We start from the raw sequence: 23233 nt of genomic DNA, 5'->3' as shown, positions 1-23233 counted from the left end.
ATTTTGTAGTCTCCTCTTTCCGTCTTCCTTCTTGCCCTTCCATCCAGATGTCTGCTGACACCACTGAACCCGGACTTTCATCTTTCCTCTCAAATATGCTTGACCTTGTATGCTCACTTTTCACTTTTCATCTTCTCTGCCCGTTCATCTGACCACTCACACATCCTGAAAGCTGTCACTCCTGGGTAGCTCTCACATCCGTTCCCGAGTCCCCACTCTTACTGGAATTGCAGGCAGAAGACATTGCATGAGCCACAAAGAGGGAAAGTGAGGGGAGGGTGTCTGGTGTCAGAGTCAAGTCAGAGTTGGGGGAGACACAAAGACAACTGCTGCCTTGTGATCTGGATTCTGCTGCTTTCTCTGCTTTGCTGCAATGAATGATAGTTTAATTAAGAAGAAAAAATAGGATGCAAATCATGAAAAATGTCTCATTTTCCTTTTTTCCTACTTTTTACAGAACTTGAAGGTCTCTTCACAGACTAATTTCTTGTCTCGAGCATGGTGGTTCCCCATCTTTTATTTTTTTGAAAAAAATGTACAAGGGTCAATTCCTTGCTGCTTCTCCTGGCCACTCTCCTGGCCTCCTGGCTGCTTTAAATCGTCATGCAAAAAATATTCACGGGTTCAGAAGATCGGTGAAGATAATGAGAAATCCACCTGAGGGGCAAATCAAAGGCACAAGCTCTTATACCAAAACAGTTAACGCTGTAACCAAAGGTATAGTTTTGTGTTTTTATTTTAGGAGAACTGAGTGGTAAATGAAGAAGTGGACCAAATTTTGTGTAAATGATTAGAAAGATGAATGAAGTATTACCCTTGGACTGTTTTTTTATTCATCCTGAGAAAGGTATATTCTCCTGCAGCTCTTCATTCATTGGTGACAAGCCTCTGCCTGGGATTTTACTAATGAACTTGTTAAAGAGGTGCCAAAGAAAATATTACTCCTTTCCTTATTCTTCACTAAAGCCCTCCACAGAATTTTTTCAGGATTTTTTTTTCCTCTGGGGTCAGAAGAATTTGTTAATGTTTTAAATAAAATATGTGGATATATACAGCTACTATGTAAATATGATAACCTAATGCTGAGAGTGGTTTTAGCCTTAGGCTTGTTAGTGAGGGGAGCCTGTGGGTTATGAGTAAACTTACAGGTGAACTTTGTTTCTCCCCCATCACAGGGAAGGTCGGGGTCGGGGCTGGCAACGGGCACTGCTGCTACCACCCAATGCACTATGTTTCACTTTTACTTTTCTTTACTTAATTGATAATTTTATATATTTAAAAAAATACAATAATCTAAAATATGGAAGTATTTGACAATAACCCCCTGGGTTTTACACGTGTGTAAATATTTCACTTTAAAATCTCAATGACAGACACCCAGGAAACATGGGGCTCTTGTTGTGAAGGAGTGGCCCTTGGGTACACCCTTCCAGGCTGTGTGCCTGGTGAATATGTGTCTGGTACCCCCAGGGCGGTGTTCCGAGAGCACACAAAGGTGAACGGACCTCTTACCACTTGAGGAACAAGCCTTCGTGTTTCCCTCAGGTCCTGCCTTGTGGGAAATCTGTTTTGGAGCTGCTAATTGGAGCTCAGAAATACAATTGGTCACATTTCAGTGAAAACAATTACTTTCTAATTACATTGTACTTTATGGAAAAACTAAGAGGGAGTCCAAAAGTTTAGTGTATCCTTGCCTTTTAGCAGGAGACTCAGCTTCTTATACATGGCCCTAAGGACATATGCCACATTAAGTAATTTTAATTTAACGCTGAAGTTATACCGTGGTGCTGCACTATAATCTGTTGGAATCAGTGTGTTAAATGGATCATAGCTACTCAGTAAGGGGAATAATTGTTTCTAAAGTTCTTTGAGGTGATGAAAAAAAAAAAAGCTGGATTTTAAAACATCTGATGAGTTTTAATGCTGTCAGATTTTGTGCATTAATTAATGCTGTTGAATCTTTTGGATAATTCTTGGCTTAATTTCTTAAGACTTACAGTAACCTTTGAAAAGGAGCGTTACAAAATCAACACTAGGCCAGGAGGTGGAGAGGTCAATGGCGTGAGTGGAGGTAGTTACCTTTATATTGGTGAAAATTCCACCCCACCCCCACCCCCCACCCCCGCTTAGAATGAAAAACAGTCCTAAATTTGTCATTATAGTCAGCCTTGATTCTGTACACAAAATCGGCCTTTAAATTGCTTGAGAGAAGCAGAAAACACATCTGTTCAGAAGGACATTATCCTTTGGTGCTAAAATTTTGTGTATGTTTTCTTTACGGCTCTTCCTCTGTAATAGAAGAATCATGAAAGGAAAGGTGTTTGAATCCAAAGGCAGGAAAAAAGACTCTCTCATCTGGTTATTTAAAACAAGAATTGAAACCCTAAACATCCTTGGCAGGCTTTGAAATGCAAGGAGTCTTTCCAGTATTTATTATTAAATAAGCTAATAAGAAGCAAATCTCTAGTTTACCTGATATGCGTAGCCATATTTGTACGTAACTTCCACTCATTTTCCCTTACTAAATATTAACATTTATGACAGAACAAGGTGTTCTGTTTGAAACACAGATTTTAAATTCCTGCTGCATGACTGTGAGGAAGAGCACCTGACACTGAAGCCTGCGCTTTGCTCTCCTAACCTTGGTGTACCCCTTGAGCCTCTAATTCAGATAAAAGAGCCTAACATACCTTAGAGCCTTATTCATCTGTATCTTGGATAGCCCTCTTTTCCTTAAATTAAATAAGGAAAAGTGTTGAAGCTTTAGAAATCATGGTGTATGGATTGTTGGAGACTCTTGAAACAATAACCCTTGCGTTTTAGTCAAGAAATGCAGTTTTTAAAAAAATATACCATCACCTTTTAAAGACATCTATGACCCTATGACCCTTCATGTGTGGACACTGCTGCTCCTGTGTTCTTTACCTGTATATGTCATAGCTGTCTAATAGATGCTGAGGAAGCATGTGGTTTGAAAATAAGGAGGGAAAATACAGAAGTTTCAAGATGCTAACATAAAAGACAGAGTGAAACTCATTTACAGATAGGAAAGCAAACAAAGTTTAACCCAACATGCCACTTTGGGACATAAAACATAAACAATTGTGATCTTGCCTTTGAAACAGTATATTTTTGGAGCTCCTTTTCCTGGCTAATTAAGATACAAGTTCTTCTCCATTACCCTTGTTTTTGTAAACCAGTGCTCCTGTTAGAAGCTTATCTTGTAATTTAGTCCTTCTGTGCAATATCTATAACATAATTCTTATTAATTATGCCACATTTTTTTTTCTAAATTCTTTCAATGGAATTTAATTCTTGTCAGATTCAGTTTTTTTTAGCTCTCCCACTAGCTCTGAAAATAAATTATTCTTCCCCAGTTCCACTCGAAGTAATTTTAATTTTTTTATTTAATTTACTGGCATCTTGGAAAACAAGTTTTGCTGTGCAAGGCAGGCTGTTTTGAGCGAGCCCAAGCCCAGTCAGGTTCCCCAACGATCTTGCTCAAGGCTCTTTGTTGTATACCAGTGCCCCCTTGTGGAAATATGTGATATGACTTGAAGCAAAAGCCACTTTTTAAAGTGTATTTTCAAGTTTTTAAAAGGCAATTGTTCTTTATTATTTGTGCCAGTAATCTGAAAGAATTATTTCAAAGATATTTTAAACTTTTCCCAAAGGGAAAAGTGCTTAGATCCCAGAGAGTTGGAATTCTAATCTTTTATCTTTTCATCAAAGAAAATTTGCAGACCATTTCACCTCTCACTATCACAATTATTAATGTCTCCCTTCCTAACACCTTCACTTTGTTTACTTTGAAACACTAAGTTGGCTGTCTTTCTAATATTTTTTATTTTTACATTCTAGAAGTCATGTTTCTTTGTTAATTGAGAGTTCATGTCTTCTTACTCCTTAAATATTTTGGAAATTTCTTTTTTTAATTATTTTTTGTTGTTTTTGTTTTGCACTGTAAAACTGATTTAAAAATTAAGCCGGTCTTAACACACTCATTTCTGTAGTGTGAGTAAGTGTGAGAAGGAATTTCTTAATAAATGAGTTTACATGTTTAAATCAAGCTTATTATAAGTAGTATGCCATGTATTGAAGGCTTTTCTATTTGTATGTATAAAGATTTCTGGTATTTTTTTTTAATGTCATTGTGTTGCAATATAATTTAACTCCTTTGATTTACTTGCTAAAAATATTTTTTCTGTTAAGAAGGGCTCTTGACTTCAATACTGAAAATCATGTCAAAGGTACCCAAAGTTTTTATACAGATATACACCATATCAAAATCTGATTTATGTTGTTAATCATCAATCTATGTTGTGTTCTAAATGAATATGAATGAGAATAGTTCTTTATTATGGAATTATTTAAAACTGTCCTTTAAAGGAGAAAGAAGGAACTATAAACATAAGCTAATCTAGTTGCCAAGTTGGAATTCATTATTTAATTTACCTCCTATGCAATGATTAATGCTGCAAAATGTATGCTTTTGTTACAGTATATTCAACAAAGGAAATATTATTACACGGTTTGAGAGGTAGCCAATTGCATTCTTTCAGAAATTTACTATACTGTTTCAATGTGTTAAGTGCCTTGTTGTAAAGTAAAATTTTAAGTCTAAAATCCATTATTTTCCTGACATATATTTTTCATTATGATCTATACTGTATGCTATTGTAATAGTTTTATTAAATGCTTACCTTTTAATCAAATATGTAAATTTTGAAAGCTCTCTTCTCCTACCCACCAGTACCTTAATCATTGATTGATCTGTTGGGATTTGAGTTCAGGTTCTACTTTTTTTAAGAGAGGAAGTTATCTTTGTTTAGAAATATGGTTTCCATGCCTCTGCTTTTGTGGTTGTGTTTATAAAAACATTTGAGAAGGAATTTAGGAGTGTAACTATAGTTTATACTTCTAAAATGCCATTTTACACTTATATTTTAAGTGCCTAATTGTTAGTTAACACTAATTTATGTTTCTATTCTAAAGAGGTATGTGTACTTGGTTTCTAATCTCTTTGGCTTTGCTTAAAAAAAAAAAAAAGCACGAGCCTATACTTTGTATTTACCCAATAAACCACAGTGACATTGGCAGTCTTTCAAAATTAGCATTACCATTTGTTTCAGTTTTTTAAGTGTGTTATTTTCTGTAAAGATTTTACATTTTTATTTAAAGTACTTATTAAAAACACAAGAGGATTATTTTCTTCAAGCACTATCTTAAAAATAAGGTGATAATCTTCAGTTAGCAGAACTGTCAAAAAACTGGAGTGTGTTATTTTTTCCTGCCCTTGGGTTTAGGTGAGAAATAACTCAGTAATATAAGGTCATTCTTGGAGACGAAAAAAATCAGTTACACACTCCATGATTCTGATTCACATTATTCACAAAGACAAAATCATTACTACTTCAAGGAAAGTAGAGTCTTTTGTGTTGCTCAGTTCTGAAAAAAACGTCATCCTCTTGCCTTCACAACCGGGGCACTCGGGTAACGTCCCCCACTGGGCTTCAGTAGTCATTGCTATAATGTAAGGCAGTGAGTTGTTTTTGGACCCCAATGAAGGACGAAGGCCTGACCCCCAAAGACAAATTTAGTAAAAGCAATTTAATGACGTGAGGGAGTAGGATATGATAATATGGTTCAAAGACTAAGTGGTTGGATAGAGTCCAGGTGTTTTCTTTGGAGTATCTGGAAATGATATAGATTAGAATGATCTTTCTGCCACTTCCACTCTGGCCTTGGATAAAAATCTTGTCACAATGAAGGTTACACCTTCTGATTTGAAACACTGTCAGGCTAGTTTTGCTGTTCACAGGCTCGAAGACCCTTATCTAGAATGTATGTTATCTAGAACAGTTAATGTGACCCTTCCCAAATCTTAGCATCTAACATTTCATTTTCTTCTAATAAAACATATAAGAATATCAGAAGCATAATACCAGAGTACTTGTCTATCACTTGGAATCATAATGGATTATGCACTGCTGTGTGTCTATAATGTGTACATAATTTATATGTAGCACATACAATGAGGCATAGCATTTTACAGTTTTTGTGCTTGACTTACATTCTTTAATCTTTACAAAACCCTGTGAAAAGTAGGCAAGGAAAGAGATGGTGACCCCATTCTGTGAGATGAAAGGTTTGTGAGTGTTAGAGCTGGGACTGGAGTTTCCTCTTCCGTGTTGCCACCTCCCATCACCCATGGTCACCATCACGATTTGGTAGAGGTTCTGTTGTTTGTTTTTGTGGGGAGTTTATTCCCTCATCAGCCAATTAGTTTGTTAAGAGGAAAACTGGTGCTGGGAATAGGTTCTTTGTCAAAAGCTACTGATTTTTTCTTACAGTTGCAATTTACTGCATCTCAGAGAGGAGAAGAGTTACAATGCCTCCAATGCAAAATGGCCTTGAAAGCAACAGAATTCCCAAGCGTTTGGCCTCACAGACTTCAGTTAGATTAAGTGAACTCATTGCTAGTGTCACTTACTAAAGAGTACATTACTGTGCTCTGAAGTTTTGCACAGGTTAACACGGGGTGCGGGGGACACACCAAAGTGCATAGAGCTTTGTCTGTAAACATGTCTCCCTCGGGGAATATTCCCGAAGGCCTGTCAAAAGGAGGGAAGATGTGATGACTTGCTTTCAAAGGACAGCAAAGCTCTGAGGAAATGAATGGCATCTTGGGAATCACTGCAGTCTAGGTTGGGCTCTGCAAAGGACCAAAGGGGCACCACAGCAACGTTTCGTCCTGCCATGAGCTGGTGAGTTCCCTGTGCTAAAAATCTGTCCAAACCAGCGTGTATGCTTGCTTCTGGCCAGGTTTTGGGAACACTTTAGTGCTTATATCCAAGCATTTATCTCTTCTACGTTAAAGGACATTTCTGTTTGGGTAAAGAAAAAAAGCCACTCATTTTGAGAAGCATTCATGTATCAGGCACTGCTCAGTGGTTTGCTCTTAAGGCTCACAGCACTCATGCATGGAAGTCTGGTCCCGCTGCTTTGACAGTGGCAGCGGCTCAGACTGGAAAGGTAAACACAGGCAAGGAGCAAAGCTCGGCACACAAATCCCAATCCTGGAATGCCAAACGAAGCCCGTAATTTGCCTTCTGCACCAATGTAATAGAAGAGTCACCCCGTGTATGAAGAATTCAAGGAAAGAAGAAAACTTCTTGCAGAAATTTCTTGACAACCAAGTTTTGTGTTGTTGTGAACAAAGTTGAGGAGTACCTGAGACTGATCCTGGTACAAGTCTGTGACGCACTTTTCAGTAACTGATGTGGGGAATGCAGCAAGCCCCACTGCTCCCACCATCCCTCTGCTTTCCTTGCACACCTGCCTGAGGCCAATGGCAGAGGGGCTCGGGGCCTGTGAGGAGAACATGCCCCCAAAGCACACACTGGCCTTTGCTAGGAGGAGATGGCACTTTTCCTTCTTTCTTTTTTTTATTATTGTTATTTTTTATTTGGTATCATTAATATACAATTACATGAGCAACACTGTGGTTACTAGAATTCCCCCATTATCAAGCCCCCACCACATACCCCATTACAGTCACTGTCCATCAGCATAGTAAGATGCTACAGAGTCACTACTTGTCTTCTCTGTGCTATACTGCCTTCCCCGTGCCCCCACCCCTACGTTATGTGTGCTAATCATAATGCCCCTTACTCCCCTTATCCCTCCCTTCCCACCCACCCTCACCAGTCCCCCTCCTTTTGTAACTGTTAGTCCATTCTTGGGTTCTGTGATTCTGCTACTGTTTTGTTCCTTCAGTTTTTGCTTTGTTATTATACTCCACAGATGAGTGAAATCATTTGGTACTTGTCTTTCTCTGCCTGGCTTATTCCACTGAACATACTACTCTCTAGCTCCATCCATGGTGTTGCAAATAGTAGGACTTGTTTTCTTCTTATGGCTGAATAATATTCCATTGTGTATATGTACTATATCTTCTTTATCCATTCATCTACTGATGGACACTTAGGATGCTTCTATTTCTCGGCTGTTTTAAATAGTGCTGTGATAAACATAGGGGTGCATATGTCTTTTTCAAACTGGGTTCTTGCATTCTTAGGGTAAACTCCAAAGAGTGAAATTCCTGGGTCAAATAGTATTACTTTTTAGTTTTTTGAGGAACCTCCATACTGCTTTCCACAATGGTTGAACTAATTTACATTCCCAACAGCAGTGTAGGAGGGTTCCCCTTTCTGCACATCCTCTCCAGCATTTGTTGTTGTTTGTCTTTTGGATGGTGGCCATCCTAACTGGTGTGATGTGATATCTCATTGTGGTTTTAATTTGCATTTCTTTGATGATTAGCAATGCGGAGCCTCTTTTCATGTGCCTGTTGTCCATCTGAATTGCTTCTTTGGAGATCTTCTGCCCATTTTTTAATTGGATTATTTACTTTTTGTTTGTGGAGGTGCATGAGCTCTTTGTATATTTTGGATGTCAAGCCTTTATCGGATATGTCATTTATGAATATATTCTCCCATACTGTAGAATGCCATTTTGTTCTGATGGTGTTCTTTGCTGTACAGAAGCTTTTTAGTTTGATATAGTCCCACCTGTTCATTTTTGCTTTTGTTGCCCAGGGAGATACATTCATGAAGAAGTTGCTCATGTTTATATTCAAGAGAGTTTTACCTATGTTTTCTTCTAAGAGTTTTAAGGTTTCATGACTTACATTTCAGGTCTTTGATCCATTTCGAGTTTACTTTTGTGTATGGATTTAGACAGTAATCCAGTTTCATTCTCCTATATGTAGCTGTCCAGTTTTGCCAACACCAGCTGTTGAAGAAGCTGTCATTTCCCCATTGTATATGCATGGCTCCTTTTTCATATATTAATTGACATATGCTTATGTTAATATCTGGACTCTCTATTCTGTTCCACTGGTCTGTGGCTCTGTTCTTGTGCCAGTACCAAATTGCCTTGATTACTGTGCCTTTGTAGTAGAGCTTGAAGTTGGGAAGCAAGATCCCATCCCCTCTGCTTTATTCTTCCTTCTCAGGATTACTTTGGCTATTCAGGGTCTTTGGTGGTTCCATATGAATTTTAGAACTATTTGTTCCAGTTCATTGACGAATGTTGTTGGTATTTTGATAGGGACTGCATTGACTCTGTATATTGCTTTTGGTAGGATGGCCATTTTGACAAAATTAATTCTTCCTACCCAAGAGCATGGGATGAGTTTCTACTTATTAGTATCCTCTTTAATTTCTCTTAAGAGTGTCTTGTAGTTTTCAGAGTATAGGCCTTTCACTTCCTTGGTTAGGTTTATTCCTAGGTATTTTATTCTTTCTGATGCAATTGTGAATGGAATTGTTTTCTTGATTTCTCTCTCTGCTAGTTCATCATTAGTATATAAGAATGCAACAGATTTCTGTGTATTAATTTTGTATCCTGCAACTTTGCTGAATTCAAATATTAGTTCTAGCAGTTTTGGAGTGGATTCCTTAGGTTTTTTTTATGTACAATATCATGTCATCTGCAAACAGTGACAGTTTGGCTTCTTCCTTACCAGTCTGAATGCCTTTTATTTCTTTGTGTTGTCTGATTGCTGTGGCTAGGACCTCCAGTACTATGTTGAATAAAAGTGGGAGAGTGGGCATCCTTGTCTTTTTCCCCATTTTAGGGGAAAAGCTTTCAGCTTCTTGCTGTTAAGTATGATGTTGGCTGTGGGTTTGTCATATATGGCCTTTATTATGTTGAGGTACTTGCCCTCTATACCCATTTTGTGGAGAGTTTTTATCATGAATAGTTGTTGAATTTTGTTGAATGCTTTTTCAGCATCTATGGAGATGATCATGTGGTTTTTGTCTTTCTTTTTGTTGATGTGGTAGATGATGTTGATGAATTTTTGAATGTTGTACCATCCTTCCATCCCTCAGATGAATCCCACTTGGTCATGGTGTATGCTTCTCTTGATGTATTTTTGAATTCAGTTTGATAATATTTTGTTGAGTATTTTTGCATCTATGTTCATCAGGGATATTGGTGTGTAATTTTCTTTTTTGGTGGGGTCTTTGCCTGGTTTTGGTATTAGGGTGATGCTGGCTTCATAGAATGAGTTTGGGAGTATTCCCTCCTCTTCTATTTTTTGGAAAACTTTAAGTAGGATGGGTATTATGTCTTCTCTAAATGTCTGATAAAATTCAGAAGATGGTACTTTTCAACATACTTTTGAATGCTGTATTATATCTGGTCAGTTCCCCGGGTCACAGCTTGACGGGAGTGTTTTACATTAGATACTGGGAGAAAGACAGTTCCCAGGTGTCTTACTCAGTTGGGCAACTTTAACAAAATACCATTAACTGGACAGTGTGAACAACAGACATTACATTTCTCACAGTTCTGGAGGTTGGTCAGGAAGTCAGCGGTCTGGATGCCCATGTGGTCAGGTTCTGGGAGGCCACTCTTCCAGGGTTCCTCCCATGTCAAGGGTGGTCAGTGGGGGTTGAGGAGAGAGCGAGCTCTCTGTTCTCTCTCCTTTTAAGGACACTAATCCCATCATGGGGGTCCCACCTACAAGATCTCATCTAAATGTAATTACCTCCCAAAGACCTCACCTTCTAATAACATCTTACTGGGGCCAGGGCTTCCACTCATGGATTTGGTGTGGAGGTGTGGGGACTGTGAACATGTAGTCTATAACACCTGGGTTTCTTAATTTTATATAAATACATCTTTACTAAGCAAAATGTACTGCTTAGAGTACAAAGTCTTAAATTTTTTGGGTCCTGTGGCTCTTCTAATCTGCAAGCCGTATCTCCTGGTAGCACTTGGCCGCTGCTTTCCATCAATGGGGCCCTCTGTCCTGGTCAGGCTGCTCACATCTCCATCCTGCATGCTACAGTGCTAAGTCCCAGGTGTGATGTGCTCCCACCCAGAAGGAGAATAACACTGGGGCCCTGTGCTGTCTGGGTTTGAAACTCAGCTCTTGTACTTCTGGCTGTATCAGCATGACCTTAAACAAGCTCCTGACCTCTCTGTGCCTTAGTTTCTTTATCTGTAGAATGGAAAAATAATAGTCCAAGTCTCATAGAGTTGGTGGGAGGACTAAATGAACGATAACCTTGTTATAACACATGTCCAATAAGTGTTGCCTGTTCAATTCATAAATAATTAGGTACCATGGTTCTAGCACTGATACTATTCATGTATATCCAGATCTTGCCTGTCCTGAGAGTTCAGCTGAAATCTCAACTCCGGAAAGTTTTACCTTACTTCTTTTGTATTCCTCCCGAAAATATACAAACAAACTAATTGTCAAAGTGTGAGATACAATCACTGCTTTTTAAAGTTCCTTGAGAAAAGGAATTGTTTTAGTATTCATTTCAGTGTCTAATAAAGTTCTTATCACATACAAGATACTCAGCATATATTTGTGGAATGAATTTTTTTTAAATGTCTTCTTGTGTATTTGGATTATTAACAGAATTAATGAAGATCTGATGAAAAAAGCAATTGGCCATCATGCCACTAGATAATCTACTATTAAAATAATGGAGGCATTTACCAAACCATCAGCTGTTTATAACCTGAAAATGTTTCAGTAGCCATTATATCACACATATGTTGTAATATTTTGGCTAACAATATGGATTGAAATATAAAGGCTGAAGTGGAAAATCCAAAGGCTTTGAACTTAGCACCTGGGTTTTATTCCTAAATCAGTTGCTTCCCAACCATTGTACATTTGACAAGTTACTTTATTGTAATGAATCGTCATGTCCTCTCTCTAAAATAAGGGGAAAGAAACCTACCTCCCAATATCATGGTAAGGATTAGAAATAATCTGTGGTAAAGTGCTTGATACTACCTGTCTCATATTAACTTGTATTAAATCTAATCAGAAAATAAATTCGTGAGATTTTTAGATGTTATTAATTTTATTGTAATAAATTTGAGACTATTTAAATTGTAAGAATTTAAAAATGAAACATTTTCTACTCAATGCAACATAAAAATATTTGTTGTACAACCTTTTGAATATTAGTTGAGAACATTAGGTCATTAAGTTTATGTTTCCAAAGGCCCCACTCTGACTGCCTTCCCCACATTTTGTACACTAATCAGATACATGAATTGTTTTGCTGTATCTCAAAATATCCAGAAAAGTGAGTGATGAATTGGTAACACAGAATTATTTTTATCTAATTAAATAATAACCATTCAATAATGTAATCTATGGCTCATCTTGGCTCTGCTGCCCTTGACCATGGAATTAAAAGTGATCACTTTATCCTAGTCATAAGTAGCCACAGCTAGTTCATCACTGTTAGGTCATATGTCTGGTACAATGTTGTACTACTAACAAAGTTACTAGACTTCACCAGTAACTAATCTAGTAAGCTAACTTTTAAATAACTTAAATAACTTGGCCTATAAATTGGGGAGATCACCAAAGTTTGGATAATCCCCAAAGGTCTTAAATTATATCAAAGGGTGTTAAGCTTGAAAGCAGAAAAAGTCATTAGACAATATTTTGCTATACAGTAGTCTTCCCAAGAGAAGTGATTAGAAATCTGCTGCTGGAGTTATTTAAAACAGAATTACCCAAACATAAAATTCCACAAAAATATGGAAACAAGACAACACATTCTTAACCAGTGGAGCAAAGAAGAAATCACACGGGAAATTTGAAAATAGCTTGAGACAAATGACAATGAAAACACAGTATATCAGAACTTATGGAATACAGTGAAAGCCATGCTAAGAGGGACACATTTTTTAATTGAAGTATCATTGATATACAATCTTATGAAGGTTTCACATGAAAACATTGTGGTTTCAATATTCACCCATGTTATCAAGTCCCCATCTCCAATTGCAGTCATAATAACATAGTAAGATGCTATAGAGTCATTACTTGTCTTCTCCATGCTGTACTGCCTTCCCCATGACCTACCTATATTGTAAGAGGGTTTGTAATATTTAACAATATTACAAGAAGTAGAAAAAGGTATCCAAGTTGTGAGTGCTAATTATACTGCCCTTTAATCCCCTTCCCCCTCCCTCCACATCTACCCTTCCAATCCCTTCCCTTTGGTAACTGTTAATCCCTTGGCATCTGTGAGTCCAGTGCTATTTTCTTCCTTCAAAGAAAGAAAGTTCCTTCCCAACAAAGAAAATTCCTTGACCAGATGACTTCACTGGTAAATTCTACCAAATATTTAAAGAAGAGTCAACACAAATCTTTTTCAAACTCTTTCAGAAAGTTAAAGAGGTGGAAAAACTTCCTAATTTATTCTATGAGGCCAGGATTACCCTGACACGAAAGCCAGACAAAAATACTACCAAAATAAAAAAAAAAACAAGACCAGTATCTCTATGAATACTGACACAAAACCCTCCCACAAAATACTAGCAAAACCAAACTGAGCAACATACTAAAAGGATTATAAATCCCACCATAACCAAGACGATTTCATCCTGAAATGCAAGGGTGGTTTAACATGAGAATCAATTAACATAATACACTACATTAACAGAATGAAGAGTAAAACCAACACAATCACTTCAACTGATGTAGAAAAAACAATGACAAAATTTAACACCTTTTCATAATAAAAACTCTCAACAAACTAAGAAAAAAACTACTTCAATATAATAACTGTTGTATATGAAAAATTAACAGCTAATATTACACTCAGTGCATTTCTTCTAAATCACTGTTGGAAGTTCTAGTCTAGCCAGCATAACTAGGCAAGAAATAGAAAGAAAAGGTATCCAGATTGGAAAGGAGGTAGTAAGATTAACTCTGTTCAAAGATCTGGCCTTATACGTAGAAACCGTAAAGATGCCACAAACAAAACTGTTAGATCTAATAAATGAATTCAGCAAAGTTGCAAGACATAAAATCAACACAAAAATCAGTTGTATTTTTATATATAACAATGAACAATCTGAAAGGGAGATTAAGAAAATTCCATTTATAACAACATCAAAAAGAATAAAATAGGAATATGTAATGTAACCAAGGAGTTAAAAGACTTGTGTACTAAAAATTACAAAACACTAGTAAAAGAAATGAAGAAGACCTAAATTAATTGGAAGATAGCCCATGTTCATGGATTGGAAGACAACATTGTTAAGATGACAATACTACCCAAAGTGTTTTACAGATTCAGTTAAAAATCTCAGTGGTGGTTTTTACAAAAATAGAGAATCCCATCCAGAAGTTCATATGGAACGCCAGGGACCAAATAAATAGCAAAATTATTTGCCAATGTAATCAAATTTGCCAGAGTAGCCAAAGCAATCTTTAAAAAGAAAAAATAGTTGGAGACTCACACTTCCTGGTTTCAAAACTTATATAAATATACAGTATCAAAACAGTTTGGTACTGGCATAAGCATAGACATATAGACTGATGGAATAGAATAGAAAACCCAGAAATAAAGCCCCACATATACTTATGTCAGCTGGTTTTCAACAAAAGCCAAGACCATTTAATGGGGAAAGGACACTATTTTCAACAAATTGTGCTGAGAAAACTGGATATCTACAAGCAAGAGATGAAGCTGGACCTTTACTGTGTACCACATATGAAAATTAACTTTAAAAAATGGATCAAAGACCTAAATTCAGGAGCTTAAACTATAAAACTCTCAGAGGAAAATAGAGGTGAAAGTCTTCATGATCCTGCATCAGGCAATGATTTCTTCATCATGATACCAAAGCCCAGGCAATACAAGAACAAATAAATAAATTGGATTTAAAAACCTTTGTACATGAAAGGACAATAACATGGAAGTGAAAAGACAATCACAAAATGGGAGAAAGTATTTGCAAATCATATATCTGATAAGGGATTATATCCAGAGTGTATAAAGAACTACATCTGAAGAACAGACAACCCAATTTAAAAATGGGCAAAGGATTTGAGTAGACATTTCTGTAAAGAATATATAAAAATGACCAATAAGCACATGAAAAGAGGCTCAGTATCATTAGTCATTAGGAAATGTAAATGCCACTTCATATCTATTAGGATGGCTATTATGGAAAAAAGACAGATATCAATTATGGAAAAAAACACAGAAACTACAGTTGTTGGTGAGAATATAGAGAAATTGGAATCCTCATCATTACTGGTATGGAAAGGATGTACATTATGGAAAAAGTTGGTGATTCCTAAAAAAAAAATAAGCCCAGGTTACTATGATTCAGCAATTCGACCCGTACATATATACCCAAGAGAAAAGCTAGGGCTAAACAGACATTTGTACACACATGTTCATAGCAGCATTATTCCCAGTAGCCAAAAGTGTAAGCAACCCAAATGTCCATCAACGGAGGAATGGATAAGAAAAATGTGGTACAGATACACAATGAAATATTATTTAGCCATAAAAAGGAATGAAATTTTGACATATGCTACATTAATGAAACTTGAAAATATTATGTAATGTGAAATAAACCAGACACAAAATTACAAATACTGCATGATTACACTCACATGAGCTGTTTAGAAGAGGCAGTACAGAGAGACAGAAAATAGAATAGACATTACCAGGGGCTGGATGAGATGAATTAATGTTTAATGGGTGCACGGTTTCTGTTTGGGATGATAAAAAACGTTCTGGAAATAGATAATAGTGATAGTTAAACAATATTCTGAATGTACTTAATGCTGCTGAATTCTATACTTAAAAATGGTTACAATGACAGATGGACCTAATAGACATCTACAGAACTCTACACCCAAAAGCAACAGGATACACATTCTTCTCAAGTGCACATGGAACATTTTCCAGAATAGACCACATATTAGGCCACAAAAAGAGCCTCAGTAAATTCAAAAAGATTGAAATTCTACCAACCAACTTCTCGGACAACAAAGGGGTAAAACTAGAAATAAACTGTACAAAGAAAGCAAAAAGGCTCACAAACACATGGAGGCTTAACAACATGCTCCTAAATAATCAATGGATCAATGACAAAATTAAAATGGAGATCCAGCAATATATGGAAACAAATGACAACAACAACACAAAGCCCCAACTTCTGTGGGATGCAGCAAAAGCAGTGCTAAGAGGAAAGTATATAGCGATCCAGGCACACTTGAAGAAGGAAGAACAATCCCAAATGAATAGTCTAAAGTCACAATTATTGAAATTGGAAAAAGAAGAACAAATAAGGCCTAAAGTCAGCAGAAGGAGGGACATAATAAAGATCAGAGAAGAAATAAATAAAATTGAGAAGAATAAAACAATAGCAAAAATCAATGAAACCAAGAGCTGGTTCTTTGAGAAAATAAACAAAATAGATAAGCCCCTAGCCAGACTTATAAAGAGAAAAAGAGAATGAACACACATCAACAGAATCAGAAATGAGAAAGGAAAAATCACGACGGACCCCACAGAAATACAAAGAATTACTAGATAATACTATGAAAACCTATATACTAACAAGCTGGAAAACCTAGAAGGAATGGACAACTTCCTAGAAAAATAAAAACTTCCAAGACTGACCAAGGAAGAAACAGAAAATCTAAATAGACCAATTACCATCAATGAAATGGAAGCAGTAATCAAAAAACTACCTAAGAGCAAAACCCCCAGGCCAGATGGATTTACTGCAGAAATTTATCAGACATACAGAGAAGATATAATACCCATTCTCCTTAAACTTTTCCAAAAAATTGAAGAGGAGGGAATACTCCCAAACTCATTCTATGAAGCCAACATCACCCTAATACCAAAACCATGCAAAGACCCCACCAAAAAAGAAAATTACACACCAATATCCCTGATGAACACAGATGCAAAAATACTCAACAAAATATTAGCAAACTGAATTCAAAAATACATCAAGAGGAGCATACACCATGACCAAGTGGGATTCATCCCAGGGATGCAACGATGGTACAACATTCGAAAATCCATCAACATCATCCACCATATCAACAAAAAGAAGGACAAAAACCACATGATCATCTCCATAGATGCTGAAAAATCATTCAACAAAATTCAACATCCATTCATGATAAAAACTCTCAACAAAATGGGTATAGAGGGCAAGTACCTCAACATAATAAAGGCCATATATGATAAACCTACAGCCAACATCATACTGAACAGCGAGAAGCTGAAAGCTTTTCCTCTAAGATCAGAAACAAGACAGGGATGCCCACTCTCCCCACGGTTATTCAACATAGTACTGGAGGTCCTAGCCATGGCAGTCAGACAAAACAAAGAAATACAAGGAATCCAGAAGTTAAACTGTCACTATTTGCAGATGACATGATATTGTACATTAAAAAACCCTAAAGACTCCACTCCAAAACTACTAGAACTAATATTGGAATTCAGCAAAGTTGCAGGATACAAAATTAATACACAGAAATCTGTTTCTTTCCTATATACTAACAATGAACTGACAGAAAGAGAAATTAGGAAAACAATTCCATTCACAATTGCATCAAAAAGAATAAAATACCTAGGTATGAACCTAACCAAGGAAGTGAAAGGCCTATAGCCCGAAAACTGCAAGACACTCTTAAGAGAAATTAAAGAGGACACTAACAAATGGAAACTCATCCCATGCTCTTGGGTAGGAAGAATTAATTTTGTCAAAATGGCCATCCTGCCTAAAGCAATCTACAGATGTAATGCAATCCCTATCAAATTACCAACAGCATTCTTCAACAAACTGGAACAAATAGTTCTAAAATTCATATGGAACCACCAAAGACCCTGAATAGCCAAAGTAATCCTGAGAAGGAAGAGTAAGTGGGGGATATCTCGCTCCCCAACTTCAAGCTCTACTACAAGGCACAGTAATCAAGACAATTTGGAACCGGCCCAAGAACAGACCCACAGAGTAATGGAACAAAATAGAGACTCCAGACATTAACCCAAACATATATGGTCAATTAATATATGATAAAGGAGCCATGGACATACAATGGGGAAATGACAGCTTCTTCAACAGATGGTGCTGGCAAAACTGGAGAGCCACATGCAAGAGAACTAAACTGGATCATTGTCTAGCCCATACACAAAAATAAATTCAAAATGAATCAAAGGCCTGAATATAAGTCATGAAACCATAAAACTCTTAGAAAAAAACATAGGCAAAAAATCTCTTGGACATAAACATGAACAACTTCTTCATGAACATATCTCCCCAGGCAAGGGAAACAAAAGCAAAAATGAAATGGGACTATATCAAGCTGAAAAGTTTCTGTACAGCAAAGGACACCATCAATAGAACAAAAAGGCATTCCTACTGTATGGGAGAATATATTCATAAATGACAGATCCGATAAGGGGTTGACATTCAAAATATATAAACAGCTCATGCAGCTCAACAAACAAAAAGCAAATAATCCAATTAAAAAATGGGCAGAGGAGCTGAATAGACAGTTCTCCAAAGAAGAAATTCAAATGGCCAACAGATACATGAAAAGATGCTCCACATTGCTAGTCATCAGAGAAATGCAAATTCAAACCACAATGAGATATCACCTCACACCAGTAAGGATCGCCACCATCCAAAAGACAAACAACAACAAATGTTGGCGAGGTTGTAGAGAAAGGGGAACCCTCCTGCACTGCTGGTGGGAATGTAAATTAGTTCAACCACTCAAAATAGAAATACCATTTGACCCAGGAATTCCACTTCCAGGAATTTACCGTAAGAATGCAGCAGCCCAGTTTGAAAAAGACAGATGCACCCCTATATTTATCGCAGCACTATTTACAATAGCCAAGAAATGGATGCAACCTAAGTGTCCATCAGTAGATGAATGGATAAAGAAGAGGTGGTACATATACACAATGGAATATTATTCAGCCGTAAGAAGAAAACAAATCCTACCATTTGCAACAACATAGATGGAGCTAGAGGGTATTATGCTCAGTGAAATAAGCCAGGTGGAGAAAGACAAGTACCAAATGATTTCACTCATCTGTGGAGTATAAGAATAAAGAAAAAGCTGAAGGAACAAAACAGCAGCAGAATCACAGAACCAAGAATGGACTAACAGTTACCAAAGGGAAAGGGACTGGGGAGGATGGATGGGAAGGGAGGGATAAGAGGGGAGGAAGAAAGGGGGCATTAAGATTAGCATGTATAATGTGGGTGGAGGCACGGGAAGGGCTGTGCAACAGAGAAGACAAGTAGTGATTCTGCAGCATCTTACTACACTGATGGACAGTGACTGTGTGGGGTTTCTGGGGGGACTTGGTGAACGTGGGAGTCTAGTAAACATAATGTTCCTCATGTAATTGTAGATTAATGATACCAAAAAAAATGGTTACAATGGTAAATTTTATGTCATATAAATTTTACAATAAGTAAAAAGCAGCCCCCTCCAATACTTATTCCAGCACTATTTTTAATATAAACTGGAAATATCCTACATGTTTATTAACAAAATATTTGAGTAGTAAGTTGTTACGTAACTGTTTTGGTCTCAATGACCTTGGTTTCACCTCTGCTCCTTTACAGAGCAGCCAAAATAATTCCAGTGAAATAAAGCCAGACTATGGTATTCTTTTCAAAAATGCTTCGATGGTTGACCATCTTGCTCAGAGAAAAGCCAAAGTCCCCACCATGTCCTCCAAGTGTACCTCTTTAATTTCATCTCTTTCCACACTTCCCCTTGTCCTCTTCACTACAGCCACACAGCCTCCTAGCCTCCTAGCCTCCTAGTTACTGGAAAACCCCCAGCACACTTCAGAGTCAGGGCCTTTGTATTTGCTGTGTCCCCTGCTGGGATGCTCTTCCCCCAAGATACCTGCAAACCCACCATCAGGTGATGAGCTGTCTATTCAAAAGAGGCATTCCCTGAACGCCTTATATAAAATAGCACCCCTTCCCCCTTCCCTCTCTCCCTCTCTCTCACACACACAGATAGCAATCCTGCTATCCTGTTTATGTGCCTTATTTCCTCCATAGCATTTATTATAAACTGACATGTAATACATTTGCTCATCTTTTATCTTCTTTCTTCCACTAGAAAGAAAGCCCTTGAGGGCCAAGCTCTTTGCTTTGTTCATATAGTATTCCCAGCTTCTGGGAACAATTCAGGACACGCGGTGTTCATTAAATATTTATCAAATGAACAAATGCATTCAATGAAATAACAAACAGCTGTTAAGAAAGGATGAGGCAGCACAATACTGACACAGCAAAACTCTCAAAATACACATGAAAAGAGCAGGTCAGTGAACCAAAAGCATAGTGTGAGGCAATTTTGTTGGGGATGGGAGGATCTATGCAAGCATATAAGAAATCTGAAATGATACATTCCCACTTTTAACAGATGTTGTATCTGGAAGGTAGAAAGGCAAAGTGTGTATGTGTGTATGATGTACGTATGTGATGGGGAGGATACTTGGTTTTATGTGGCAGTAGCCGTAGTACCAATTCTGTTTGTTGGTAGTTAACCTACTAAAACAATCAAAGATGTATATATCACAGTATTGTTCATAATATCAACAACAACAGAAAATGGACAAACGGTATTGGTCAGATAAATTTTAAAATGTTCGTGAACAACGGAGTAGATTCTCTTTAAATCCAGAGGTCAGCAAATAATAGCCTGCCTGTTAGATCCAGCTACTATCTTTTTTAATGAGTAAAGTTTTTAAAAAAATGTAGAGCCATCACCATTCATCTACGTGTTGCCTATGGCTGCTTTCCTGCTCCCATTGCAAAGCTGTGTAGTGTGACAGAGACTACATGGCCTGCAAAGCCTAAAATATTTACTATTTGGCCCTTTACAGGAACATGTTGCTGAACTCTTGGAATACAGTTTGTTGGAAAAAATGGAAAATATTAATGATATATACTTTGTTCACATACTAATGAGTAGGTGAATACTGTAAATAGAAATATTTATAAAGACTTAAAATATAGATATGGGGGTGGGGGGGAGACCGGAAGGATGCACACAAAAGTGTTATGAATTACCTTAGTGGAAACAATTAAAAGGTGCTTAGTATTTCTTCTTTTAAAGTTCCCTGAATTTTCAAATTTTCTGCAAAAAGTATGTATTACTCTTTTTAAAATCAGAATAAAAGGCTGACTTTAAAATATCTGGTTTGCTTCAAATGTATTCTTGCCTAAAGGAAGGAATAGGTAACCTTTCAATATCCTTCCTAAAATGTGATTCTTCATGAGACAAAGTTAGGTTTCATTTTTTAGCAGAGAGCCAAGCATACCGGCACCAGGAAGTAACAGCCCTTTGTCAGTTTTATTGAGGCAACTGGCTCATACTTTACCTTGTAAACACATTTAATTTTTTCATATTTTATTGTCTAAGCCTGTTATTAATAAAGGGCCAAGTTCAAAGTCCTGACAGTCTGCTTGAGAGGGTGAAGGTTAAAGACTGAGGAATCTTAGAGCACTTGTGTCACAGCTCCCTCCTTTTACTGTAAGAAGAAAACCAGAGTCTGCAAGGCTAACAGTTTGTCCAAGGCAACCCACTGAGATTTGGGCTGAGCCCTTGGTGTTTCCTACAAGGACTTCTGCATAAGAAATGGAAGTACAGGAGGAAGAAGAAAGAACAACAGGGATTTGGGCAATGCTTAGACTTACGTAAAAATCAAAAGTCAGTAATCAGTAATCAATAAAAATCATGGCCAGGTTAAGATAAGAGTATATTTATTTTTTAAGAAGAATGTTACTGTTTAACCACTTTCTCTTCTATTCCTCTTTATTTACATACTAAATTACTAGTCACTGTTATAGTAACAATGTATCATGTAAACATTACTGCTGGCATTCAGGATAGGTAGCTAAGTTTTCTTACTTCACCATGTCTTTTTCTCCCAAGATACTGGATTTTATTTTTTTAATTTATTTTACTGATATATAATTTACCTAGAGTGAAATGCACAGTTCAGTTTTGATAAAAGCCTATACCCAGATAACCAACACTGCAATCAAGCTATAAAACATTTCCACTATTCCACAAAAATTTCTCATGTCCTTTTCCAGTCAATCCTACCCTGTGTTCTCATTTCTTCACCACAGGTTTGTTATGCCTGTTCTAGACCTTCATATTAAATACAATCACTTCGTATGTACTCTTTTGTGTCTGATTTTTTCACTGAGCATGTTTCTTGAGAATCATCTTATGGTGGCATGCATCATAACTTACTATTTTTGTATTGCTGAATAGTAGTCTATTTAAACATATACCACAGAGTTCCCTTCACCTCTCTTTTGTTGAAGGACACCAAGACTGTTTCCAGTTTGGGCATGAAAGAAAAAATGTGTTCTAGTTCTGACACTACTTTGTCCAAATAAAAAGTTTTGGGAATTGGATTTTAATAGTTTTGAGATTCTTCCTTCCACTGATAGATTTTTCAAGGACCACCTTTCCTTCGTCTCCTCTGCAGGACACACTTGCAACTGGAGGGGAAGGAAGTGGGTCATACTGAGGACTGGCAAGTTTATTTGTACATAGGCATAAAGGCTGCATGTTGAAAACAAGTTAAATCCTTGCCATCATCACCATCTAATTTTGGAAAGGGTGGGTAAAGCTGCAAGGACAGCTGAAGTGCCAAGCTACCGAGTTTAAAGCATTATCAGGGCCCCATGATCATTGTTATAATTACAGCTTGTGTTTACTGAGCCTCAACTAAGTGCTAGACATTGTGTTAATTACTTTATCTAATCCTTCTGCTTAATGTAGGTACATGTATTATGTCAACTGCAGGAAGGGCACATAGATGATCAGAGTACATTAAGAAGTACATACACACTATACATAGAAGATGAGTGAGTATTATTAAACAGATCATAGGAACTTAAAGAAAATGAAGGGGTTTTTAAATGGCTAGTGGAGCTGTACAACTAAATAGTACAAATAACAGTTCTACTTCCTCTTCTCATCAGCATTTTGCAAACACTTTAAGCTATAAGCTCTCTCTGTTCATGCTCACTGACTCTGGACCGGTGTAGTGTGTGGCATTAACTCCTAACGGAATTTAAAACCAGCTGGTCAATTGTAGTTTTACAAGTAGAGAAACTTAACACCACTCTTGATAACAATAAGTACTTAGATATTTTGGATATACTATTACCAGCAATTCTGGCCAAAAGCCCTGTACAGCAAGGATTTCAGCGGGAAAGTGAGTGTTTTAAAAGTCTTTGAGGACTCCATAAAAAGTTATGTTTCCCCTTGTCTTTCTTTCTGTCTCTCCCCACCCCAGAGATCTTTCAGCATTCTTTTCCTTTACTGCTACTGATGAGTGTTTTA

At 37.0% G+C, this 23233-nt stretch overlaps 1 protein-coding gene across 2 annotated transcripts in view; it reads left to right on the top strand.

Annotated features, from left to right (window-relative positions):
* SGMS2 (sphingomyelin synthase 2) overlaps positions 1-11379 on the top strand; it is an 88629-nt gene extending 77250 nt beyond the window's left edge. For both annotated transcript variants that reach the window (XM_037020147.2, XM_037020146.2), the window contains exon 6: positions 458-11379. In XM_037020147.2, the coding sequence (XP_036876042.2) occupies positions 458-661 (204 nt within the window). In that variant the 3' untranslated portion in view covers positions 662-11379. The remainder of the gene's footprint in view (positions 1-457) is intronic.
* Positions 11380-23233: the final 11854 nt, after the last annotated feature.

Source organism: Manis javanica, chromosome 5 (genome assembly GCF_040802235.1).
Source record: "Manis javanica isolate MJ-LG chromosome 5, MJ_LKY, whole genome shotgun sequence".
NCBI classification, from domain to species: Eukaryota; Metazoa; Chordata; class Mammalia; order Pholidota; family Manidae; genus Manis; species Manis javanica.
Note: the sequence above shows the minus strand (reverse complement) of the source record. Positions and strands in the feature narration are given on the sequence as shown.